General features: G+C 36.3%; 1 protein-coding gene across 2 annotated transcripts in view; it reads right to left on the reverse strand.

Annotated features, from left to right (window-relative positions):
• The window catches only part of PPM1B (protein phosphatase, Mg2+/Mn2+ dependent 1B), an 82,637-nt gene that overhangs the window by 22,166 nt on the left and 38,577 nt on the right, over positions 1-21,894 (reverse strand). For both annotated transcript variants that reach the window (XM_079940334.1, XM_079940333.1), the window contains exon 2: positions 12,448-13,307. In XM_079940334.1, coding sequence (XP_079796460.1) covers positions 12,448-13,293 — 846 coding nt within the window. In that variant the 5' untranslated portion in view covers positions 13,294-13,307. The remainder of the gene's footprint in view (positions 1-12,447; positions 13,308-21,894) is intronic.

Below are 21,894 nucleotides of genomic sequence, written 5' to 3' on the forward strand. Positions count from 1 at the left end.
TCCTAATCAATCAATCTATCTATATAGTTTCCATTAGATTTTTATAAGTTATAAAACATACATCTTATCATTTGGAAAATTAACTAAAAGATAGTTTCAAGAAGTTTAAGTACCCAAAGATATTTAAAGGAAATAATTTAGATGTTAGGTGTTAACCTTGGCACATGTGATTTCAATGATGGTGTTTCTATTTCTACATAAAGAGGATTTTCCCCTAAACACAAAGTATGAGTGTGTTTCAGTAATTTTTATACAGCAATTGAAAGAGATACTTCCCTTTATGCCTCTTCAGTTTTCTAGAGATAAATCATCCTTGCATATTCAGTATAAATTTTCTGCAAATTCCAGAATTGAAATGTCATTCAAAAAAAAAAAATCAAGTTGAACAACTAAGGCAATTAGCCAGATGTTTAAAACTAATTATTTCAGCCCCTTTTCATTTTTTAATTTTGACAATAGCACAGCAGTAGTATTCTAAGGAATGAGAGCTTTAATAGACAGTTATAGATCAAAGTAGCCAGTGCCCCTGCTATAAGTAAGGGTATCTAAAATTAATCATTAAATAATTTGATGCTGTTAGCTTTAAAGATGAATGCTGCATGGTTACAAAGAAGTGTTCTGGATCAAGTCTTTACACAGCATATGAAATAGGTTGTGAACAGAATCTCTAACACTACCAAAGTTAGTAAATGAGTATCTGATAAGTGAACCATAAATATTCCTCATTTTTTAAATCAAATTTTTTAACCTGCAGCTCACTGCAGTTATCTCATTTACACAGAGCTCAAAAACCAGCCAAACTTAAGGAATAGCCCAAATTTTCAGCCATCCATGAAAGATGCATCCTACCATCACTTCCTTTCAAGAATACTCAATTCTCCCACCATTTCTTTATTGCTTGAACCTCTATTTCCCTTCATACAAATCTACCTCCGTTTCATAACCATCATCAATAGAACTAAAATTTATTGAGGACTGTAAACCAGATACTGTTCATGCACTTGCCAAAAGCTTTACTCTCAGCAACTCCATGAAGAAGATATCATTACCTCTATTTTATAAGATGAACAAACCCAGGCTTTGCACTAAGTGGCAGAGCATAATTCAAATCCCAGCTGTCTGGTTCTAATACCAAACCCGTGGTTCTAAACAGTGTGCCAAGAAGCCCCAGGATGCCACAGTGCACTCAGAGATATTTTAAATGCGGGGGGGGAAGGGGACGACACAGTGATACTCAACATCTGTGGACACCTCACAAACTAGCTCAAGGTAGTTCACACTTTTAACATTAGACAGCACTATATTCCTCTCAATGACATCCTATTTTTCCAAAGCTGGGGTTCTGGGAGTTACTGTGATTAAAAAGCAAGTCCTCATAAAAGTCAATGTGATACAGGAAACAAGTGTGACAGTGCCTAATGATTCCAAGGTTTGAGAAGTTGTGCATTGTCCAACAGGTGCACACATGTCATCAGTATGTAACTGTAGTTTTTAAAAGAATGAAATAAAACATTTTTTCAATGTATGAGTATTATTTGTTAATTATTTTGTATACTCATTAAGTTTGGCTCTAACTACTTAATACTCATAACTATTAGGTATTAATACGGCTAAGTAGCACTGTAAAAAAACTTACTGAGATACTCAAGACACCATCAACAAAGAAAGTTGGGGGATTTCTACACTACATATACTGTATTTTTACATCCTTCTCTTCCATACTTCAAAAAACCCAGCCACACCCCACTCTAATATTATCTATGTCTACTTTTAAAGTAGCATTATTTATGATCATATTTTCTGAAAACTATAATGGAAAAACTCCTGAGTTCAGGGCTAAACAATTATTTTGGGGGTATACAATTTAAGTACATTTTCCATGTTTTATCAATAATTTGGATTGATATTGCCTTTGGAAAATGTTATTAATTTCCCCTAACTTAATCCAACTATCAGGTATTATATCTCATGTTTCAAAATAAATAAGCTTCTAATAGGTGATATATAAATTGAATTAAGGGAAATCAAATTGTTATTTTTAAAAAATAACTTAAAGGAATATTGACTTTTATGATTTAAGAAAAACAAAGCAGGTGGCAAAGTAACATGCATAACATGATCCATTTCTGTAAAAAGCAAAAAACAAAAAAAGGAAAGAAGAGGCCCTGAACCAAGATGGCGGAGTAGAAGGACGTGCTCTCACTCCTTCTTGCGAGAACACCAGAATCACAACTAGCTGCTGGACAATCATCAACAGGAAGATACTGGAACTCACCAAAAAAGATACCCCACATCCAAAGACAAAGGAAAAGCCACAGTGAGATGGTAGGAAGGGCGCAACACAGTAAAATCAAATCGCACAACCACTGGGTGGGTGACTCACAGACTGGAGAACACTTATACCACAGAAGTCCACCCACTGGAGTGAAGGTTCTGAGCCCCACGTCAGGCTTTCCAACCTGGGGGTCTGGCAACAGGAAGAGGAATTCCTAGAGAATCAGACTTCGAAGGCTAGTGGGATTTGATTGCAGGACATCAACAGGACTGGGGGAAACAGAGACTCCACTCTTGGAGGGCACACACAAAGTAGTTTGTGCATCGAGACCCAGTAGAAGGAGCAGTGACCCCAGGGGAGACTGAACCAGATCTACCTGCTAGTGTTGGTGGGTCTCCTGCAGAGGCGGGGGTGGCTGTGGCTCACTGTGGGGACAAGGACACTGCCAGCAGAAGTTCTGGGAAGTACTCCTGGATGTGAGCCCTCCCAGAGTCAGTCATTAGCCCCACCAAAGAGCCCAGGTAGGCTCCAGTGTTGGGTTGCCTCCGGCCAAACAACCAACATGGAGGCAACCCAGCTCCACCCAACAGCAGTCAAACAGATGAAAGTTTTACTGAGCTCTGCCCACCAGAGCAACAGTCAGCTCTACCCACCACCAGTCCCTCCCATCAGGAAACATGTACAAGCCTCTTAGATAGCCTCATCCACCAGAGGGCAGACAGCAGAAGCAAGAAGAACTACAATCCTGCAGCGTGTGGAACAAAAACCACATTCACAGAAAGATAGACAAGATGAAAAGACAGAGGGCTAAGTACCAGATGAAGGAACAAGATAAAACCCCAGAAAAACAACTAAATGAAGTGGAGATAGGCAACCTTCCAGAAAAAGAATTCAGAAAAATGATAGTGAAGATGATCCAGGAAAAAGAATGCAGGCAAAGATTGAGAAGATGCAAGAAATGTTTAACAAAGACCTAGAAGAATTAAAGAACAAACAGAGATGAAGAATACCATAACTGAAATGAAAACTACACTAGAAGGAATCAATAGCCGAATAACTGAGGCAGAAGAACGGATAAGTGACCTGGAAGACAGAATGGTGGAATTCACTGCTGCAGAACAGAATAAAAGAAAAAAGAATGAAAAGAAATGAAGACAGCCTAAGAGACCACTGGAACAACATTAAACGCAACAACATTTGCATTATAGGGGTCCCAGAAGGAGAAGAGAGAGAGAAAGGACCAGAGAAAATATTTGAAGGGATTATAATTGAAAACTTCCCTAACATGGGAAAGGAAATAGCCACGCAAGTCCACGAAACACAGAGAGTCCCATACAGGATAAATCCAAGGAGAAACATGCTGACATAGTAATCAAACTGGCAAAAATTAAAGGCAAAGAAAAATTATTGAAAGCAGCAAGGGAAAAAGGACAAATAACATACAAGGGAACTCCCATAAGGTTAACAGCTGATTTCTCAGCAGAAACTCTACAAGCCAGAAGGGAGTGGCATGGTATACCTAGATGAAAGGGAAGAACCTATAACCAAGATTACTCTACTTGGCAAGGATCTCATTCAGATTTGATGGAGAAATCAAAAGCTTTACAGAAAAACAAAAGCTAAGAGAATTCAGCACCACCAAACCAGCTCTACAGCAAATGCTAAAGGAACTTCTCTAACTGGGAAACACAAGAGAAGAAAAGGACCTACAAAAACAAACCCAAAACAATTAAGAAAATGGTCATAGGAACATACGTATCGATAATTACCTTAAACGTGAATGGATTAAATGCTCCAACCAAAAGACACAGGCTTGCTGAATGGATACAAATACAAGACCCATATATATGCTGTCTACAAGAGACCCACTTCAGACTGAGGGGATGGAAAAAGATATTCCATGCAAATGGAAATCAAAAGAAAGCTGGAGTAGCAATACTCATATCAGATAAAATAGACTTTAAAATAAAGAATGTTACAAGAGACAAGGAAGGATACTACATAATGATCAAGGGATCAATCCAAGAAGAAGATATAACAATTATATATGCACCCAGCACAGGAGCAAGTCAATACATAAGGCAACTGCTAACAGCTATAAAACAGGAAATCGACAGTAACACAATAATAGCGGGGGACTTTAACACCTCACTTACACCAATGGACAGATCATCCAAAATGAAAATAAATAAGGAAACAGAAGCTTTAAATGACACAATAGACCAGATAGATTTAATTGATATTTATAGGACATTCCATCCAAAAACAGCAGATTACACTTTCTTCTCAAGTGCACACAGAACATCCTCCAGGATAGATCACATCTTGGGTCACAAATCAAGCCTCAGTAAATTTAAGAAAACTGAAATCATATCAAGCATCTTTTCCGACCACAACGCTATGATATTAGAAATGAATTACAGGGAAAAAAATGTAAAAAACACAAACACATGGAGGCTAAATAATACATTACTAAGTAACCAAGAGATCACGGAAGAAATCAAAGAGGAAATCAAAAAATACCTAGAGACAAATGAAAATGAAAACAAGACGATCCAAAACCTATGGGAAGCAGCAAAAGCAGTTCTAAGAGGGAAGTTTATAGCTATACAAGCTTACATCAAGAAACAAGACAAATCTCAAACAATCTAACCTTACACCTAAAGGAACTAGAGAAAGAACAAACAAAACCCAAAGTTAGCAGAAGGAAAGAAATCATAAAGATCAGAGCAGAAATAAATGAAATAGAAACAAAGAAAACAATAGCAAAGATCAATAGAACTAAAAGCTGGTTCTTGGAAAAGATAAACAAAATTGATAAACCATTAGCCAGACTCATCAAGAAAAAGAGGGAGAGGACTCAAATCAATAAAATTAGAAATAAAAAAGGAGAAGTTACAACAGACACCACAGAAATACAAAGCATCCTAAAAGACTACTACAAGCAACTCTATGCCAGTAAAATGGACAACCTGGAAAAAAATGGACAAATTCTTACAAACGTATAACCTTCCAAGACTGAAACAGGAAGAAATAGAAAATATGAACAGACCAATCACAAGTAATGAAATTGAAACTGTGATTAAAAATCTTTCAACAAACAGCCCAGGACCAGATGGCTTCACAGGTGAATTCTATCAAACATTTAGAGAAGTGCTAACACCCACCCTTCTCAAACTCTTCCAAAAAATTGCAGAGGAAGGAACACTCCCAAACTCATTCTATGAGGCCACCATCACCCTGATACCAAAACCAGACAAAGATACTACAAAAAAAGAAAATTACAGACCAACATCACTGATGAATATAGATGCAAAAAGTAAACAGAATCCAACAACACATTAAAAGGATCATACACCATGATCAAGTGGGATTTTTCCCAGGGATGCAAGGATTCTTCAATATAAGCAAATCAATCAATGTGATACACCATATTAATAAACTGAAGAAGAAAAATCATGTGATGATCTCAATAGATGGAGAAAAAGCTTCTGACAAAATTCAACACCCACTTATGATAAAAACTCCCCAGAAAGTGGGCATAGAAGGAACCTACCTCAACAAAATAGACGCCATATATGACAAACCCACAGCAAACATCATTCTCAATGGTGAAAAACTGAAAGCATTTCCTCTAAGATCAGGAACAAAACAAGGATGTCCACTCTCACCACTATTATTCAACATAGTTTTGGAAGTCCTGGCCACAGCAATCAGAGAAGAAAAAGAAATAAAAGGAATACAAATTGGAAAAGAAGTAAAATGGTCACTGTTTGCAGATGACATGACACTATATATAGAGAATCCTAAAGATGCCACCAAAAAACTACTAATCAATGAATTTGGTAACGTTGCAGGATACAAAATTAATGCACAGAAATCTCTTGCATTCCTATACACTAATGATGAAAAATCTGAAAGAGAAATTAAGGAAACACTCCCACTTACCACTGCAATAAAAAGAATAAAATACCTAGGAATAAACCTACCTAGGGAGACAAAAGACCTGTATGCAGAAAACTATAAGACACTGATGAAAGAAATTAAAGATGATACCAACAGATGGAGAGATAGCCCATGTTCTTGGATTGGAAGAATCAATATTGTGAAAATGACTATACTACCCAAAGCAATCTACAGATTCAATGCAATCCCTATCAAATTACCAACAGCACTTTTTTTTTTTTTCGGTACGCGGGCCTCTCACTGTTGTGGCCTCTCCCGTTGCGGAGCACAGGCTCCGGACACACAGGCTCAGCGGCCACGGCTCACGGGCCCAGCCACTCCGTGGTATGTGGGATCTTCCCAGACCGGAAGCTGCATTGGCAGGCGGCTGCATTGGCAGGCAGCCTCTCAACCACTGCGCCACCAGGGAAGCCCCAATGGCATTTTCTATGGAACTAGAACAAAAAATCTTAAAATTTGTATGGAGACACAAAAGACTCTGAATAGCCAAAGCAGTCTGAGGGAAAAAAACGGAGCTGGAGGAATCAGACTCCCTGACTTCAGACTATACTACAAAGCTACAGTAATCAGACAATATGGTACTGGCACAAAAACAGAAACACAGATCAATGGAACAAGATAGAAAGCCCAGAGATAAACCCACACACCTATGGTCAACTAATCTATGACAAAGGAGGCAAGGTTATACAATGGAGAAAAGACAGTCTCTTCAACAAGTGGTGCTGGGAAAACTGGACAGCCACATGTAAAGGAATGAAATTAGAACACTCCCTAACACCATACACAAAAATAAACTTAAAATGGATTAAAGACCTAAATGTAAGACCGGACACTATAAAACTCTGAGAGGAAAACATAGGAAGAACACTCTTTGACATAAATCACAGCAAGATCTCTTTTGATCCACCTCCTAGAGTAATGGAAATAAAACCAAAAATAAACAAATGGGACCTAATGAAACTTCAAAGCTTTCTCACAGCAAAGGAAACCATAAACGAGATGAAAAGACAACCCTCAGAATGGAACAAAGTATTTGCAAACGAATCAATGGACAAAGGATTAACCTCCAAAATATATAAATAGGTCATGCAACTCAATATTAAAAAAAACAAACAACCCAATCCAAAAGTGGGCAGAAGACCTAAATAGACATTTTTCCAAAGAAGACATACAGGTGGCCAAGAAGCACATGAAAAGCTGCTCAACGTCACTAATTATTAGAGAAATGCAAATCAAAACTCCAGTGAGGTATCACCTCACACTAGGTACAATGGGCATCATCAGAAAATCTACAAACAACAAATGCTGGAGAGGGTGTGGAGAAAAGGGAACCCTCTTGCACTGTTGGTGGGAATGTAAATTGATACAGCCACTATGGAGAACAGTATGGAGTTTCCTTAAAAAAACTAAAAAAAGAATTACCATATTACCCAGCAATCCCACTACTGGGCATATACCCAGAGAAAACCATAATTCAGGTGTCTACAGGCACCCCAGTGTTCACTGCAGCTCTATTTACAATAGCCAGGTCATGGAAGCAACCTAAATGCCCATCGACAGATGAATGGATAAAGCAGATGTGGTACATATATACAATGGAATATTACTGAGCCATAAAAAGGAACGAAATTGGGTCATTTGTTGAGATGTGGATGGATGTAGAGACTGTCATACAGAGTGAAGTAAGTAAGAAAGAGAAAAACAAATATCGTATATTAATGCATATATGTGGAACCTAGAAAAATGGTACAGATGAACCGGTTTGCAGGGCAGAAATTGAGACACACATGTAGAGAACAAACGTATGGACACCAAGGGGGGAAAGCGGCGGGGGAGTGGGGGGTCGTGGTGTGATGAATTGGGCGATTGGGATTGACATGTATACACTGATGTGTATAAAACTGATGACTAATAAGGACCTGCTGAATAAAAAAATAAATAAAATATAAAAAAATTTTTTTAAAAAGGAAAGAAAACCTTGTTTTTATACTTCTATTTGTATGAATAAACACAGAGAATTATTTGGAAGGATATATAGCAAACTGTAAACAGTGGTTACCTAAGGGGAATGAGACTGACAAGGAGGGACATAAAGATTAATAACTTTACTTCAAACATCACTGCATTTGTTTAAAAATTCTTTAATCTTGTAATTATTGAAAAAAGAAAAGGAAAGTCTTAATGTTTCCCTTAGGAAAAAATTTTTCATCAAATCCTCTGGGAAAGTTTGGCGACATATATACAAAACTTAAGTCAGAAAACTTGGATTCTAGACTCTGCTTCAAAACTCACCAAATATCTGACTTACAGCTTTTCTTTCTTCCTTTTCTTTATTTTTCTTAAAGTCTTTTAATGACAAACCTCCATTTCCTTACTTGCAAATTGGAAATTAAAATTTTAATTTTTTTCACCTGAGAAGGTTACTATGAGGATAAATGAGTGTGATCTATAAGTTATGAAAGGCTATGCAAACAGCTGTCACATATTCTATGTGACCTGATATTAGTTAGCATAAACACCACGAATGCTAGCAGCAGTGGCAGTAAAATGGGGAAGCTGCTTTCTTGGGGACCATTCTTCCCTAGAGTTAATCATCTAAATAGGGTAATACCTGACCAGAGTCATCCAACACTTGTAGCTTCATATTGTTAAATAGCAACTCTGAAAAATGACTATCTTTAACAATAATAATGCTAACTACCTTTTATGGTTGTTGTGAAAAATAAATTAAAGTATGTGTAAAGTGCTTAGAGTATACTGCATTTGGCTCATAAAAAGCAATTTTTTTATACTGTTGTGATTTTGATGGTTATCATAATCTCCCAAGAGTTCATGAGTTAACATATAAAAGTCCCTGTAAACTATTAGGGAATGACAAACGTTAGAAGTGTTAGAAAAATTTTAACACTTAATTCATTTATTTATTTTTTATTTTACTTTATTTATTTATTTCTTGGTTGCGCCATGCAGCTTGCGTGATCTTAGTTCCCTGACTAGGGATCGAACTGGGGCCTGGCAGTTAAAGTGCCAAGTCATAACCACTGGACCGCCAGGGAATTCCCAACACTTAATTTAAATCTATTATCAGGAAAATATCTTTAAAAAACCTACTTAAAAACCGGATCTACTCTATCTTTTCTCTTAAAGCAGCTAACACCTGGACCTAGAGATTGTCATACTAAGTGAAGTGAGTCAGACAGAGAAAGACAGATATCATATGATAGCACTTATATGTGGTATCTTAATAAATGGTACAAATGAACCTATTTACAAAACAGAAATTGAGTCCCAGATGTAGAAAACAAACTTACGGTTACCAAGGGAGAAAGGTGGAGTGGAGGGATAAATTGGGAGATTGGGACTGACATATATACACTATTATATATAAAATAGATAACTAATAAGGACCTACTGTATAGCACAGGGAACTCTTCTTAATACTCTATAATGATCTATATGGGAAAAGAATCTAAAAAAGAGTGGATATATATAACTGATTCACTTTGCTGTACATCAGAAACTAACAACACTGTAAATCAACTATACTCCAATAAAAAAATTAAAATTTTTTTTAAAAAAATAAATTTATTCCACCATTAAAAAAAAAGGCAGCTAACACCTACTGAGCAATTGCTAACGGCTAGCACTGGCCTACCTGCTTTCCATGGATTTTAAAATTTAAATTCAATCTTTCAGACTAAATTCAAAGCAATCATATGTTCTATTTTAATCCTATTGTTTTATAATATTGCTAACCCTTGGTTTTACAATACAAACAAGTGGAATGACAAAATTATGGAGTCAGAAAAACAGGAATGGATAAGAAGCTTATCTAATTCCATAAGTAGCATGTGGCAGTTCAAAAAATTCATATGTCTGCTGTGTTTCAACACAAAACAGCTAACTAAGCTTCTCAAAACTGATTTCAATTTAAATGCAACTTCATTCAAAGGGAACTACGATGGCCAACTTCATTCAACTAAGTTAAATGAAGAGGCTGGTGTTCCAACCCCTTGTCCCTCTATGACTATCATTTATCATTTCTGAGATTCTGGGATTCTGCCTAGAATCTTTTAACACCATCAACAAAAAAAAATAATCAATTTAAACTGATGAAACCTATCAAATGAAGATATACCACCAGAATCATTCAAACCCCATTCAGAAGGGTTGGGTCAAAATTCCTGAAAACTAACATCCTTTCAATGGAAGGCAGAGTGCAGTTTATCCACAATATAAACTTCTTTCTTTACTCCAAATTACAGATCTAATAGATTTCTGGCTATTCCCTCAAAACTACATGACACTCCACTATGCAACCATGAAATATGATTTTGATAGATACATACAGACATGGAGATCTTTCTACAATATATTGTTGAATGAAAAAGCAGACTACAGAATAACAAATATAATGATCTCATTTTTATAAAAGTATACACATTCAGAGGCAGGCAAAAAACTGAAAAAATAAATACTGCAATTATGAAGATAGCCCACTTAGGTGGGTGGCAAAATTTTTGAGTGTTCTTTACATATTCTGTATTATATAAATTTTAAAAATATATATATTCTGTATTATCTGGCTTTCTTTTCAATAACTTTTTTTTTTTTTAATAATCGGGAAAAATGTTGTTTTCACTTCCTAGTTAGGCAAAAACATATGCTTGCTTTTGTCTCAAAAAGCTGCAGGTCAGACGCTCTCCATATAGAGTCCAAGGAGATAGACATCTTTAGAACCACGTACTAGTCCAGCACTGACAACCATCAATATTTCTGTGTTTAATTCATCTAGAGAAGCAAAAAGGATACAATACAAAAACAAATAAACAAAAAACAGAAGAGCTAGAAATACCATCATTAAAATCCTTTCAGAAAAAAGCTGGAAACACCAGCTCTTACATTTTCTCTTTTTGAAGTTGTCTCTTCCCATTCTATGGAAAAGAAGTAGATACTTCAACAAAACCTGGGCATTTCCATAGACTCAGAGATCCTTTGAAAAACTTTTTGGCTATGCCTGTATCTTCCCCAGCATTTTACATGGTGAGGAAATAGAGTGGCTCTAATCTAGACAGAATAAGTAAGGCAAAACCTTTGCATCACATAACCAAAGGTTGGTTTTGTCTTGATAGCCTTTCAGAGTCACAGAATACTTATATATTTTAGGCACTGGCCAGATAACTAAAATTTTAATTGACTGCTATGTAGACGCTGTCAAAAACCCAGTTGAAACTACTGAACATTTTAAAGACATCCAAGGAAACTGCTAATTATCTGTATTTTCTTCCCTATTATTGTATCAAGTTAAGATTCATAAAATATTGCAAATGTAAATTAAACTTTTGTGTTCCAAAGGAATTCTTAACAAGATTGCACTTTATATTAGTCTTTGGTTTTTTAATCAGTAATGATAAAAACATCTGTATGAAAAGAATTCTGATTATCTCCTCTAAAAATATTATCTACCATGTCATATATTATTTATATACAGTCACATGTAAATTCCTTTTAGATTTTATGCTAGGAAAAAGCTTCTTTTACTACAGAATAAGAAATATACAACTCTTACTTCAGTTTTTGTCTTAGCTGCTAGTGAGCTCAGAACTAAATTACAAAACTTTACTTAGTCTAGGCTTCTGGTGTATCTTCCAATACTATGTGGCTCTTGATCTTTTGTATATCTAATATAGAATCATACCCTCTCTACATTTTTTTTTATGAAACTGCTGCATAGACAGCTATTGCCAGGAGTTCCCTGGTGGCCTAGTGGTTAGGATTCTGGGCTTTCACTACCGGGGCCTGGGTTCAATTTCTGGTCGGGGAACTGAGATCCCACAAGCCTCACAGTGCGGCCCCTCGCTGCAAAAAAAAAAAACAGGACGGCTACTACCAATGTTGAGAATTTTAATCAAAAGTCACAAATGTGTATAGATGCCTCTGCCACAACAAAAAGCCATAAATTATTTAAATGACAACAAATGCCACAAATTTATTAAACTTAATTTGCAAATTAGAAGATTAAGACAAATGAGGACGGCAACCAAAAAAAAAGGTTTCATTTCTGGTGAAGAAAATAATTTTTAAATATATAGGTCTTCCCTAATGAAAATATTAAAAGCCTTAAAACTAAGTTTGCTTAATTTTACTTACCATGTCTTTTCAAAATTAATAGGGCATTTTAATTATAACAAAAAAGACTTACATACCTTATGCAAACAAGTGTCCACTACCCAATTGCACACATTTTCCAGGTCATCAGATACCTCAAGCCTAGATTTAACAAATTCACAGAGCTCCTCATTACTCATAACATCCCAGATCCCATCACAAGCCAAGATGATAAATTCATCCTCTTCTGCTCTTAAAATTTCATAAACCTCAGGCTCTGGAGAAACAAGTTGTTCTGTTGGGCCCTTGCCATCAACACACTTGTAATCATAGTCCCCCAGAGCACGAGACACTGCTAATGAACCATTAACACGCTGTATCATTACGCTGCCTCCTGCATTTTGGATTCGCTCTTTCTCCCTTGGGTTGCAAGGTTTGTGATCTTGGGTAGAAAAGCAGACTTGTCCATTCCTATACAGAACAGCCCGTGAATCACCACAGTTGATGAAGTAAATATGCTTAGGTGAAATCATAACTCCCACTGCAGTTGAACCGCTCCTGTCCATGCCATTTCTGAGATCTGAAAAGTTACGCATGTATTCATCAATTTTCAAAAAGCCAGTTCTGATACCATTCTTGACGTTTTCCACTGAAGGCTCAAGAGCAGATCCTGATTTTCCAGCTGCCCTAAAGTCTTCATTATTAGTGATGTGTTCTAATAAGTGTGTTGAGCAGTAATTTGCTACTCTGGATCCAGCGTGACCATCATAAACTGCAAAAAACGACCAGTCTTCCAAGCCGTGAGGAATACCTACGACAGCTGTGTGTGCATCTTCCATCTCCACTCTCCATCCTTGCATGCTACTCAGGCCATAACGTAAACCATTCCCAGCACCATGAGCATTATGTTTCTCAGTTTTGGGTTTATCCAAAAATGCACCCATGTTTAGTAATGAATCTGAAAGGAAAAAAAAATTGTAGGTGTTACATGTTTAAATTTGATAGAGCATTTATATACAATATTTTATCTATTTTCTAGTAACTCCTGATCAAGTATATTTTTCAGTATTATCAAAATTTACTGGAACAACAACAAAAAAGAAACCAAGAAAATGTCCCCGTATACCCTTCTTCTAGAATAGTAGTTTCTCAATCCTAGCACATTAGAGTCTCTGGGGATGGGACCCAGATATCAATATCTTTTTAAAAATGCCTCCCTGGTGATTTGTCCGTAGAGCAAGTTGAGAACCACCATTCTAGGAGAAAGGAAACCAAGAAACAAAACCTGGTTAAGTTTTTTTTTTTTTAATTCAATTTATAACTCTAGGGTTCAATATATAAGCCGCAGGAGTGAGAATACTCAGAACGATGCAACATCTTGTTCAATCTACTAAGGTAGAAAAGCATGCTAATATATTTTAGAAAGACTTCCAAAAGCAAGTGTTGTAATCAAGTATTTTCCCCCCAGTAATCCTGAAGACAACCCCCCAAATTAATTAAAACATAAAATCTCAGTTTTACAAACATGTGATTTTACTTAGGTTTTACTGCACATCAAATAAAAAACTTTACTTGGATTGACTGAAGCCCATTAACCCATAAAAACAAATATAACTTTAATGATGTGCTGAAGAACATACTACTTAATATTGCGTGTTTCACAATCCATGAAGTAACATTAGGACAGCTTTTACTCAGTGCTGGCTGACAAAGACTTAAAGCCCACAGAGAGAACTGTAAAGTACCACTATGCATCACGCTCCCTCTCAGCTTTACTATTACTTTAGAATAAAGCTTTTCCAATTTCAAATGACTTGGACTGGAACAGTGGGGATGAGAATGCCTGGTACGTTTTCCACATACAATCCTGGCCCTAACACTTGCTAGCTGTGTGATCTTGAGTTTCCTAGTCACTGGTACCTCAAATTCCTTCTCTGTCAAATGGGAATAATAACAATAGTACCTACACCTGACAGGGTTGCAGTGAAGAATGAGTTAACATATAGTGCTTAGAACAGTTCCTGAGACACAGTAAACACCATAAAATGTTTGCTGTTATTATTTGCTCAAAATGCAAATTCCATGGCCCTATCCCCACACCCTCAATTTTTTTTTTTCCAGTAGATCTCGGATGGGATCTTCAAAAAAGCCTGCTGGTGACTAAAGAATCACATTTTGAGACACACTAGTCTAGATCAACTGACTTTCATTTGGATCTAGGTATCTTTGTGAGATATCTTTTTCAGCTGTAACCATTACCTAGCTTTACAATAAAACTAAATATTCCTATTCCTAAAAACCCAATGAACCACCATATATAATATTTATAAATTACAGCAATTCTATAAATTTTCATGAGTTATATATAATACTGTACTAATAAATTACAAACACAGATATTTATAAAAAGGAATTTTGGAAGGACAAGACTTAGGACTCAGACCTAAAAATTAATTTCATTCAAGTATGATAAAAAAATTATATTTTGTATTGAGAACAATGTAATAGAATATGCTTATTTGTTAGCACATTGGTTTGATATTTTGATAAAATGATTTGAAAGCCTAGTTCTAAGCACATTTTAATTTAGATTGTTTTTAATGCTTATTTCACCTGAAAAAAAAAAACACCCTTATAAAGATAGCTAAACGCAAATGAAACTGAATTGTTGACTGTATTTATCACCCATTCTTCAATCCCAACTACCAATTATAAAAAAAAAATTTGTTATCATTTCCCTTATCTTGATGTTCTTCGAATTAAGGTTCTGCTGTTTCACATTTCAAGAAATGGGCTCAAAATTCACAAGAGTTCCTCATTTAGAAGAGTTTTAAAAATAGTTTGGAAATTTCTATTTCCAAATTTGTTTTTAATTTAGGGATAAAGAGAGAAGGAAGGAGGGGTCTTCAATAGAAAGCTATTGGAGACCCTAAGAATCAAAGGGAGCCTGGAACGCCAGCTTGGAAAACCATCAGGAAACAAAGGAGCCCTGAGGCTGGGCAGCCAAACACTGTGAAAGTTACACCAAGAACAGCCTTGCCTGCTGCTGCAGTGATCTTCTACGTTCCGTCTAATTGCTTTCTGAAAGTCACTTTCTCAAGATTCAAGGTTTGGGAAACAGGTATCTAAGTATCTAATTGACTGAGCTTCGGTCACCAGCACACCTGTTGGCTGTAACTGCGACTGCATTCTTTCACAAATCAGTAAAAATTTTTTTACGTTCAATATTGATCTCATTTTAAAGTTACGGTTGTCCCATAATGATTTAATTCTTTAAACATCATGAAATATCATACATATTTTATATAATGTATACACACAGCTAAAGAGTACTAAAACTACCATACAGTTTAAGAAATAGAACATTATCAAGACCACTGAAGCCTCCTATTATCCTGAATTTTAAAATTAGTATTTCTTCTAGTTTAACCATATTCATGTGTGGTTGTTTAGTTTTATATGTTTGACACCTTACACTGATGTAAAATACAGTATGTTTTACTCTAGTACTTTTTTTTTCCAGCTCAACACTGTATTTCATTTACATTGATGTATAGAGCTGTAGTTCATTCACTATATGCCACTGTATGTTTGTACCACAATTTTTATCCATTCCACTATCAATATGAGTTATTTCTCAATTTTTTAAAGTATAAAACAGAGCTGTTTTGAACAATCGTGGTGCACATATGTGTTTTCCTAGAACATATACCTAAATTCCCAAGTGCTTAAAGTTTATATAGATCTTTTTCCCCCAACAAAAATCACAAAACAAACCATCTCCAAACATTTGTTTCTCAACCCTTCTTTCACTAACACTACTTTCTTTAAGACAATTACTTTCTTAGTAAGTAAGCTTCATCTTGAATGGCATGATTAAGAGTGTATTTTCTTTTATCCAAAAATATCTGCATAGGAATTAGCAATTACTATTTTAAGTTCTCTAACTCTTCAAAAGCAAAAAACTTTGCTATGAGATAATCATCAAAACTCTATGTGGCAGACTGTACCTTCTTGGTCATTTCTCATTTCATTCACAGTAAGCCCTCAGTATCAGCTGGTTCCACACCCTCAGATTCAACCAACCACAAGTTGAAAATACTCAGGGAAAAAAAATTCCAGAAAGTTCCAAAAAGCAAAACTTGACTTTGCCTTGCACCAGCAACTTGTACATGGGATTTACATTGTATTAGGTAATCTAGAGATAATTTAAAGTACATGGGGAGGTTGTGCATAGGTTGTATACAAATACCACACCATTTATAGGGGGCTTGAGCGTCTGCATATTTTGGCATCACCACTGTAAATAGCTCACTGAATCTTAAAGTTAAAGGTCTTGTTTTTATAAAGTTAACTACACTGATGACACCCTAATAGCTCTGAACTCCTGGTTCAATTTCTTTGCTGCAGTAATTTTCCTATGAATGTTGCAGTGAACAATTTTCACCTTAAGTGACTATGATTTTTCTTCCAAAAAAGGTTATCTTTATTAAAGAAGCATTTACTGTTGAGAATATACATCTGTCTAGCATCTCTTTGCTTCTACTCTTCACTCCCCCCCAAAAAACAGACTTTATTACTGAAACAAAATTTAGCAAATACTAAGAGGAACGTATGTTACAAACACCTATATTTTAGTCAATCTTAAATCTCCCATGTGTAATAGTTCTCACACTGGTTTCTTCAACTTGGCAATGATTACTACATGTTTCAAAGGCATGTGATGACAAAGGAATGTATTTTAATTTGGGGCCACATATTCTACGTATTATTTCAGTCATTTTGACCAAGGCAGGAAAAACTAGTGTTTCCCCAGTGGTATGCTTTGTCTTTTACTACTCAGCAAGAAACCTCAAAGGGCCTTGTAAACATTTATAATTAAATTTAGTGAAACTTTGTAGTTACTGTATTGAATATTATATGGCTCTATCAAACACCTCTGGGGGGGAAAAACTCATAAAGGTTAGTTTTTACCCTCCGAATGCAATTTTTAAAATGTCTTGCTAATTTGCTATGATTTTATACTATGATTTAGCCATACGTCAAGCACACTATACACTTAGGCAAGCTATGGTTTCAACAACAGTAAATAGAGATCCACATTTCAAATAATCTTTGACAATCTCAAATTTTGAGAGGTTGATATTTGAGATCTGATTATATTATAGGTTTTACCCCATAATAAGAGCCCATACTGGGATTAGGAGTTCTAACGTTTTTTACACTGTGTGCTTGTATGTGCTCTATTATAATTAAAATCAATCTAATGTTTTGATAGGAATCTTTTACAGTCACTTGCTCATTTTTTGAAGACTGTTTAGTTAAAACTAGATCACATGGAGGGACTTTCCTGGTGGCTCAGTGGTTGGGAGTCCACCTGCCAACGCAGGGGACACAGGTTCGAGCCCTGGTCCGGGAAGATCCCACATGCCGCGGAGCAGCTAAGCCCGTGTGCCACAACTACTGAGTCTGCACTCTAGAGCCCGCGAGCCACAACTACTGAGCCTGCGCTCTAGAACACGTGAGCCACAACTACTGAGCCCGGATGCTGCAACTACTGAAGCCTGCGCCCCTGGAACCTGTGCTCCACAACAAGAGAAGCCACCACAATGAGAAGCCCGCACACCGCAACAAAGAGTAGCTCCATCGCAACTAGAGTAGCTCGCCGCAACTAGAGAAAGCCTGTGCGCAGCAACAAAGACCCAATGCAGCCAAAGACAAATTAAAAAAACAAAACCAAAACAAGAACAACAATAACAAAAAACTAGATCACATGGAAAATCAATGTAATCACATGTAAACTTCAATGTGATACAGCAATGAATACAAGTGAGGAAGTAAAAATTCTACCGTTCCTTAGGATCTCTCACCAGCCCATTTGACATACTAACAGTGTGGGGAAGCCAGTGTCAATCACTATATTAAATGTAATTTGCCTTTTTCAAGATGAAAGACAATTGATGGATGGTCCTGCATACTCCCTGTAGAGACCACTTGGTCTATACAACTCTGCGGGCCTAAGAGGTTTTACAAGACTGAGAGAGAATATATGCATAGCAAGCACTGTCTAAAGACTGAATGAGCAATATTCTCTGCACATGTCTTTTTCCATTGCCTTCTTTGAGATAAATACATTACTGAACTCACAGCAGCATAATGTTATTATTTACTTGCTTAATCAATGGAACACAGTAATTGTACTATAAAGTAAGCACCTGAGAAATGGTATTTTAAAAGGAGTTATACACGGAAGACTGGGGACTACTGGCTGTCTTTTTTATTTAAGTAGTTTGCTATAATCACCTTAAGTAATCACATTTTTAATAATCACTTAAAAGGTATCACATGTGTGTATATAGTATATAGCATTCAATTCTGGGCTGATTCTAAAATTTTTCATTCAGAATCAGTACATAAAATACAGCAATAAATCATACCTACTTGTATTTGCCACAGGAATACCTTAAACGTACTTTAACAACAGTACATTAGACACTCACTCAAGCATTTTCTGACTGCCTACTACCTGCCAGGCACTGTATTAAGTACTAGGAATAAGATGCCCCCCATCCCTAAAGGAATGTATAGTCTGGTGGAAGACAAAGACCAGTGCACAGGTTTTGAAGGCACACTGTGATACAGGGGCTATAATGGGATAAATACAGGTATGCCAAGAAGAGGTATCAAAAAAGTCTTATGTAGTTATAATTTTTCCAAAGGAAGAAGCCTAAGCTGAGACCTAAAAGGTGCAAGTGGGAGAAGGAAATAGCCAGCATATACAAAGACCAGAAGAAGAGTAAGAGCACAATTAATTTGGTATGGTTGTGTGTGTGTGTGTGTGTGTGTGTGTGTGTACATGAGCATTTCAAGGAGCAAAGCAGAAGCACTGAAATTCTAAGAATAACATTATTTCCTACTGAGATGTCCACTGTCTACTTATCTTAGAATCACAGATTTGGGAACTCAAAGATGTGTCATGCCCTTCTTGCCTAAACAAGTAGCAAACCAAACTGATAATAACTGCTTTTCATTGAGAAGAACAAATCTGGGGAAAAAATTCTAGAGGCCCTAAAATTTAGATAGGTAGATTTGGAGTTGACATTTTTTTCTGGAATAAGCCTCCACATTAAAAGACTCTGATACCTTTGAGCTTGCTTACAAACCAACTCTGAAAGGGGGTGAGGGAAGAGGGTGGGCAATCTTTACACATAACAAGCCAAAATTAGGTTAAACGAAACTTAAAGGGCTGTTTAAATACTCAAATTGAAATATTACTATAATGTTCAAAATAAGGTCAAATACATGCAAAAGCACATACTAAGATACTAACACTACTCATCACCAGATGAAACACTTTCAAAACTGAGTATTAGGTTCCCGTTTTCTAAACCCCTCTTTAGCTCACTCAAAGTCATCTCTACTCCTTAAGTCAAATGATCCATATAACAGAGGCTTTTTTCTCCCTTTCCCCCTAAACATATCTAGGGAATAGACTTCATCTAAAGAAGTGGATTCATAGTTGCTGGAGAAGAACAAAAGCTAATCTCGACTTACAAAACACCCGATTCCCTGGATAAAACTCTATACTATTCCTAAAAACATTAAACATAGTGCACTTGGCTAATCATTTATTTTGATGATAAACTCTGACAAAGAACAAGAAAAATTATCTGAAGCATTGTGTTTTAAAAATTCTTTTGAATTTAAAGTTCTAGTTCCCTTGCCTTTGCTGGCAGACTGGCTGATTTGTTCTCATCAATCAAGTAAGAGGGACCAACTTACTTCAAAGCTGTCCTCAGCTTACAATCTAGCCCACCTATATTACATATTTATAAACAAAATTGACAGCACAGTAGGAAACAATAGGTCCTCAAAGAATATAGCTTCATTTTTTCAAATAACAAGTAACTTAGAAATATAAAGGTGAAGGAAAAAACACTTATCGTACTGAACATTTGTACTAACTGATTCTAATATAGTCTAAAATCAAAAGCAGGACTGTTGGGACTTCCCTGGTGGTCCAGTGGCTAAGACTCTGTGCTCCCAATGCAGGGCGCTCGAGTTCGATCCCTGGCCAGGGAACTAGATCCCGCATGCCTCGACTAAAAGATTCCGGACTCGGCAATGAAGATCCCGCGTGCCGCAGCTAAGACCCAGCGCAGCCAAATAAATAAATATTTAAAAAAAAAAAAAAAAGCAGGAGTATTTCGTCTACCATAATTTAGACAATGAATTATTTTTAAAATTGTGCCCTCCCCTTCCTTAACTTCCTCCCATCCTTGCACAGTTACATCCTTCCTGAAATGTCAGATTTGGGTCCTATCTTTCCCAGAAATCCTTTCCCCCAAGGTGCTCTACTAAACTTCATTAACAGTTCTTTACCATCCACTTAGCACTTAGCACATGCTACTCTGCATAATTAACGGTCCTTCTGTGTATACCTATTTCCCAAAATAGTAATTTGTTTCTTTATCTTCCTGCCAAAACAAATACTAAATAAGTGTTGGAAGATTTTTTTAAATTAGTTTGACAGAAGTGGTTTAACAAAGCAACGTTTCCATCCCTAATAAATGTGATAAATTTCTTATGTGGCCTTTACCCTTAGTCCATACACCCCCTAGAACTGGAGTAGATTCCATAAAGAAAATAGACATTTCTTACATTACCGAAAAGAGAAAGGACTCAAGCCAAAAAAAAAAAAAAAAAAAATCCCTGAACTCATCACTCCTGTGTTATAGAAGACCCTCATTCTCTCAAAGGAAGACTTCCAGGGAGGACAGCATCCAGGAGTGGAATCTGGAATAATGGATGCTTAAATGGTGTCCACTACATGAAGGCAATCCAAGAATTATACCATATGAATGAAGCTGTACACAGGCTAGGCACAGACTAGATTATGTATTTGGCTATTGTGCTCTACGTTTATTTCCCCTTGGAGTTCCTCTACCTTTAATAAAGTTTAAAAGTTCTTATCTCAATTAACTCATGTCAAATTAAGTAGGAAAAGTCTCATGTCCATGTTCTAGAGAGGGCACTGAAGGTAAATTGAATGCTCTCTGCCTCAGTCAATACTGAGGGGCAATAGTAAAAAGGGACAGAGTCTCCCAAAGGAGAGAAAAATTTTGGCTTAAGAAAAAGAGCTGGGAATGAGAGGACTGACCTCTACCTGCTTGGACCTGGATTTTTTTTTTTTTTTAAGAAGTAACAGTTTACTCTCACATACTCATAAAGTCATTTTAACAGTTATGACATTTAACAGTTTCCCTTCATAGAATCACCTATAAGGTTTGGCCATGAAAACTTCCTCATATGAATTACAAAAGTATCTATTAGAAGAGATTATTAGGACCAAGTGCCATATTTTACTGAAATGATCTGGGAAACCTTCATGCAACAGAAATCCTAGAAAACTATGCGTTTGAGTACCCACATCTATCTAGACTTCAAAAGTACCAAGAAACCCATAGTGCCTAAAAAATTAAATATTTTCTGATAATAAATAAGAGTACCAACTTGTACCCAAAATACATACACATACAATAAAC

Source organism: Stenella coeruleoalba (genome assembly GCF_951394435.1).
Source record: "Stenella coeruleoalba genome assembly, chromosome: 13".
NCBI classification, from domain to species: Eukaryota; Metazoa; Chordata; class Mammalia; order Artiodactyla; family Delphinidae; genus Stenella; species Stenella coeruleoalba.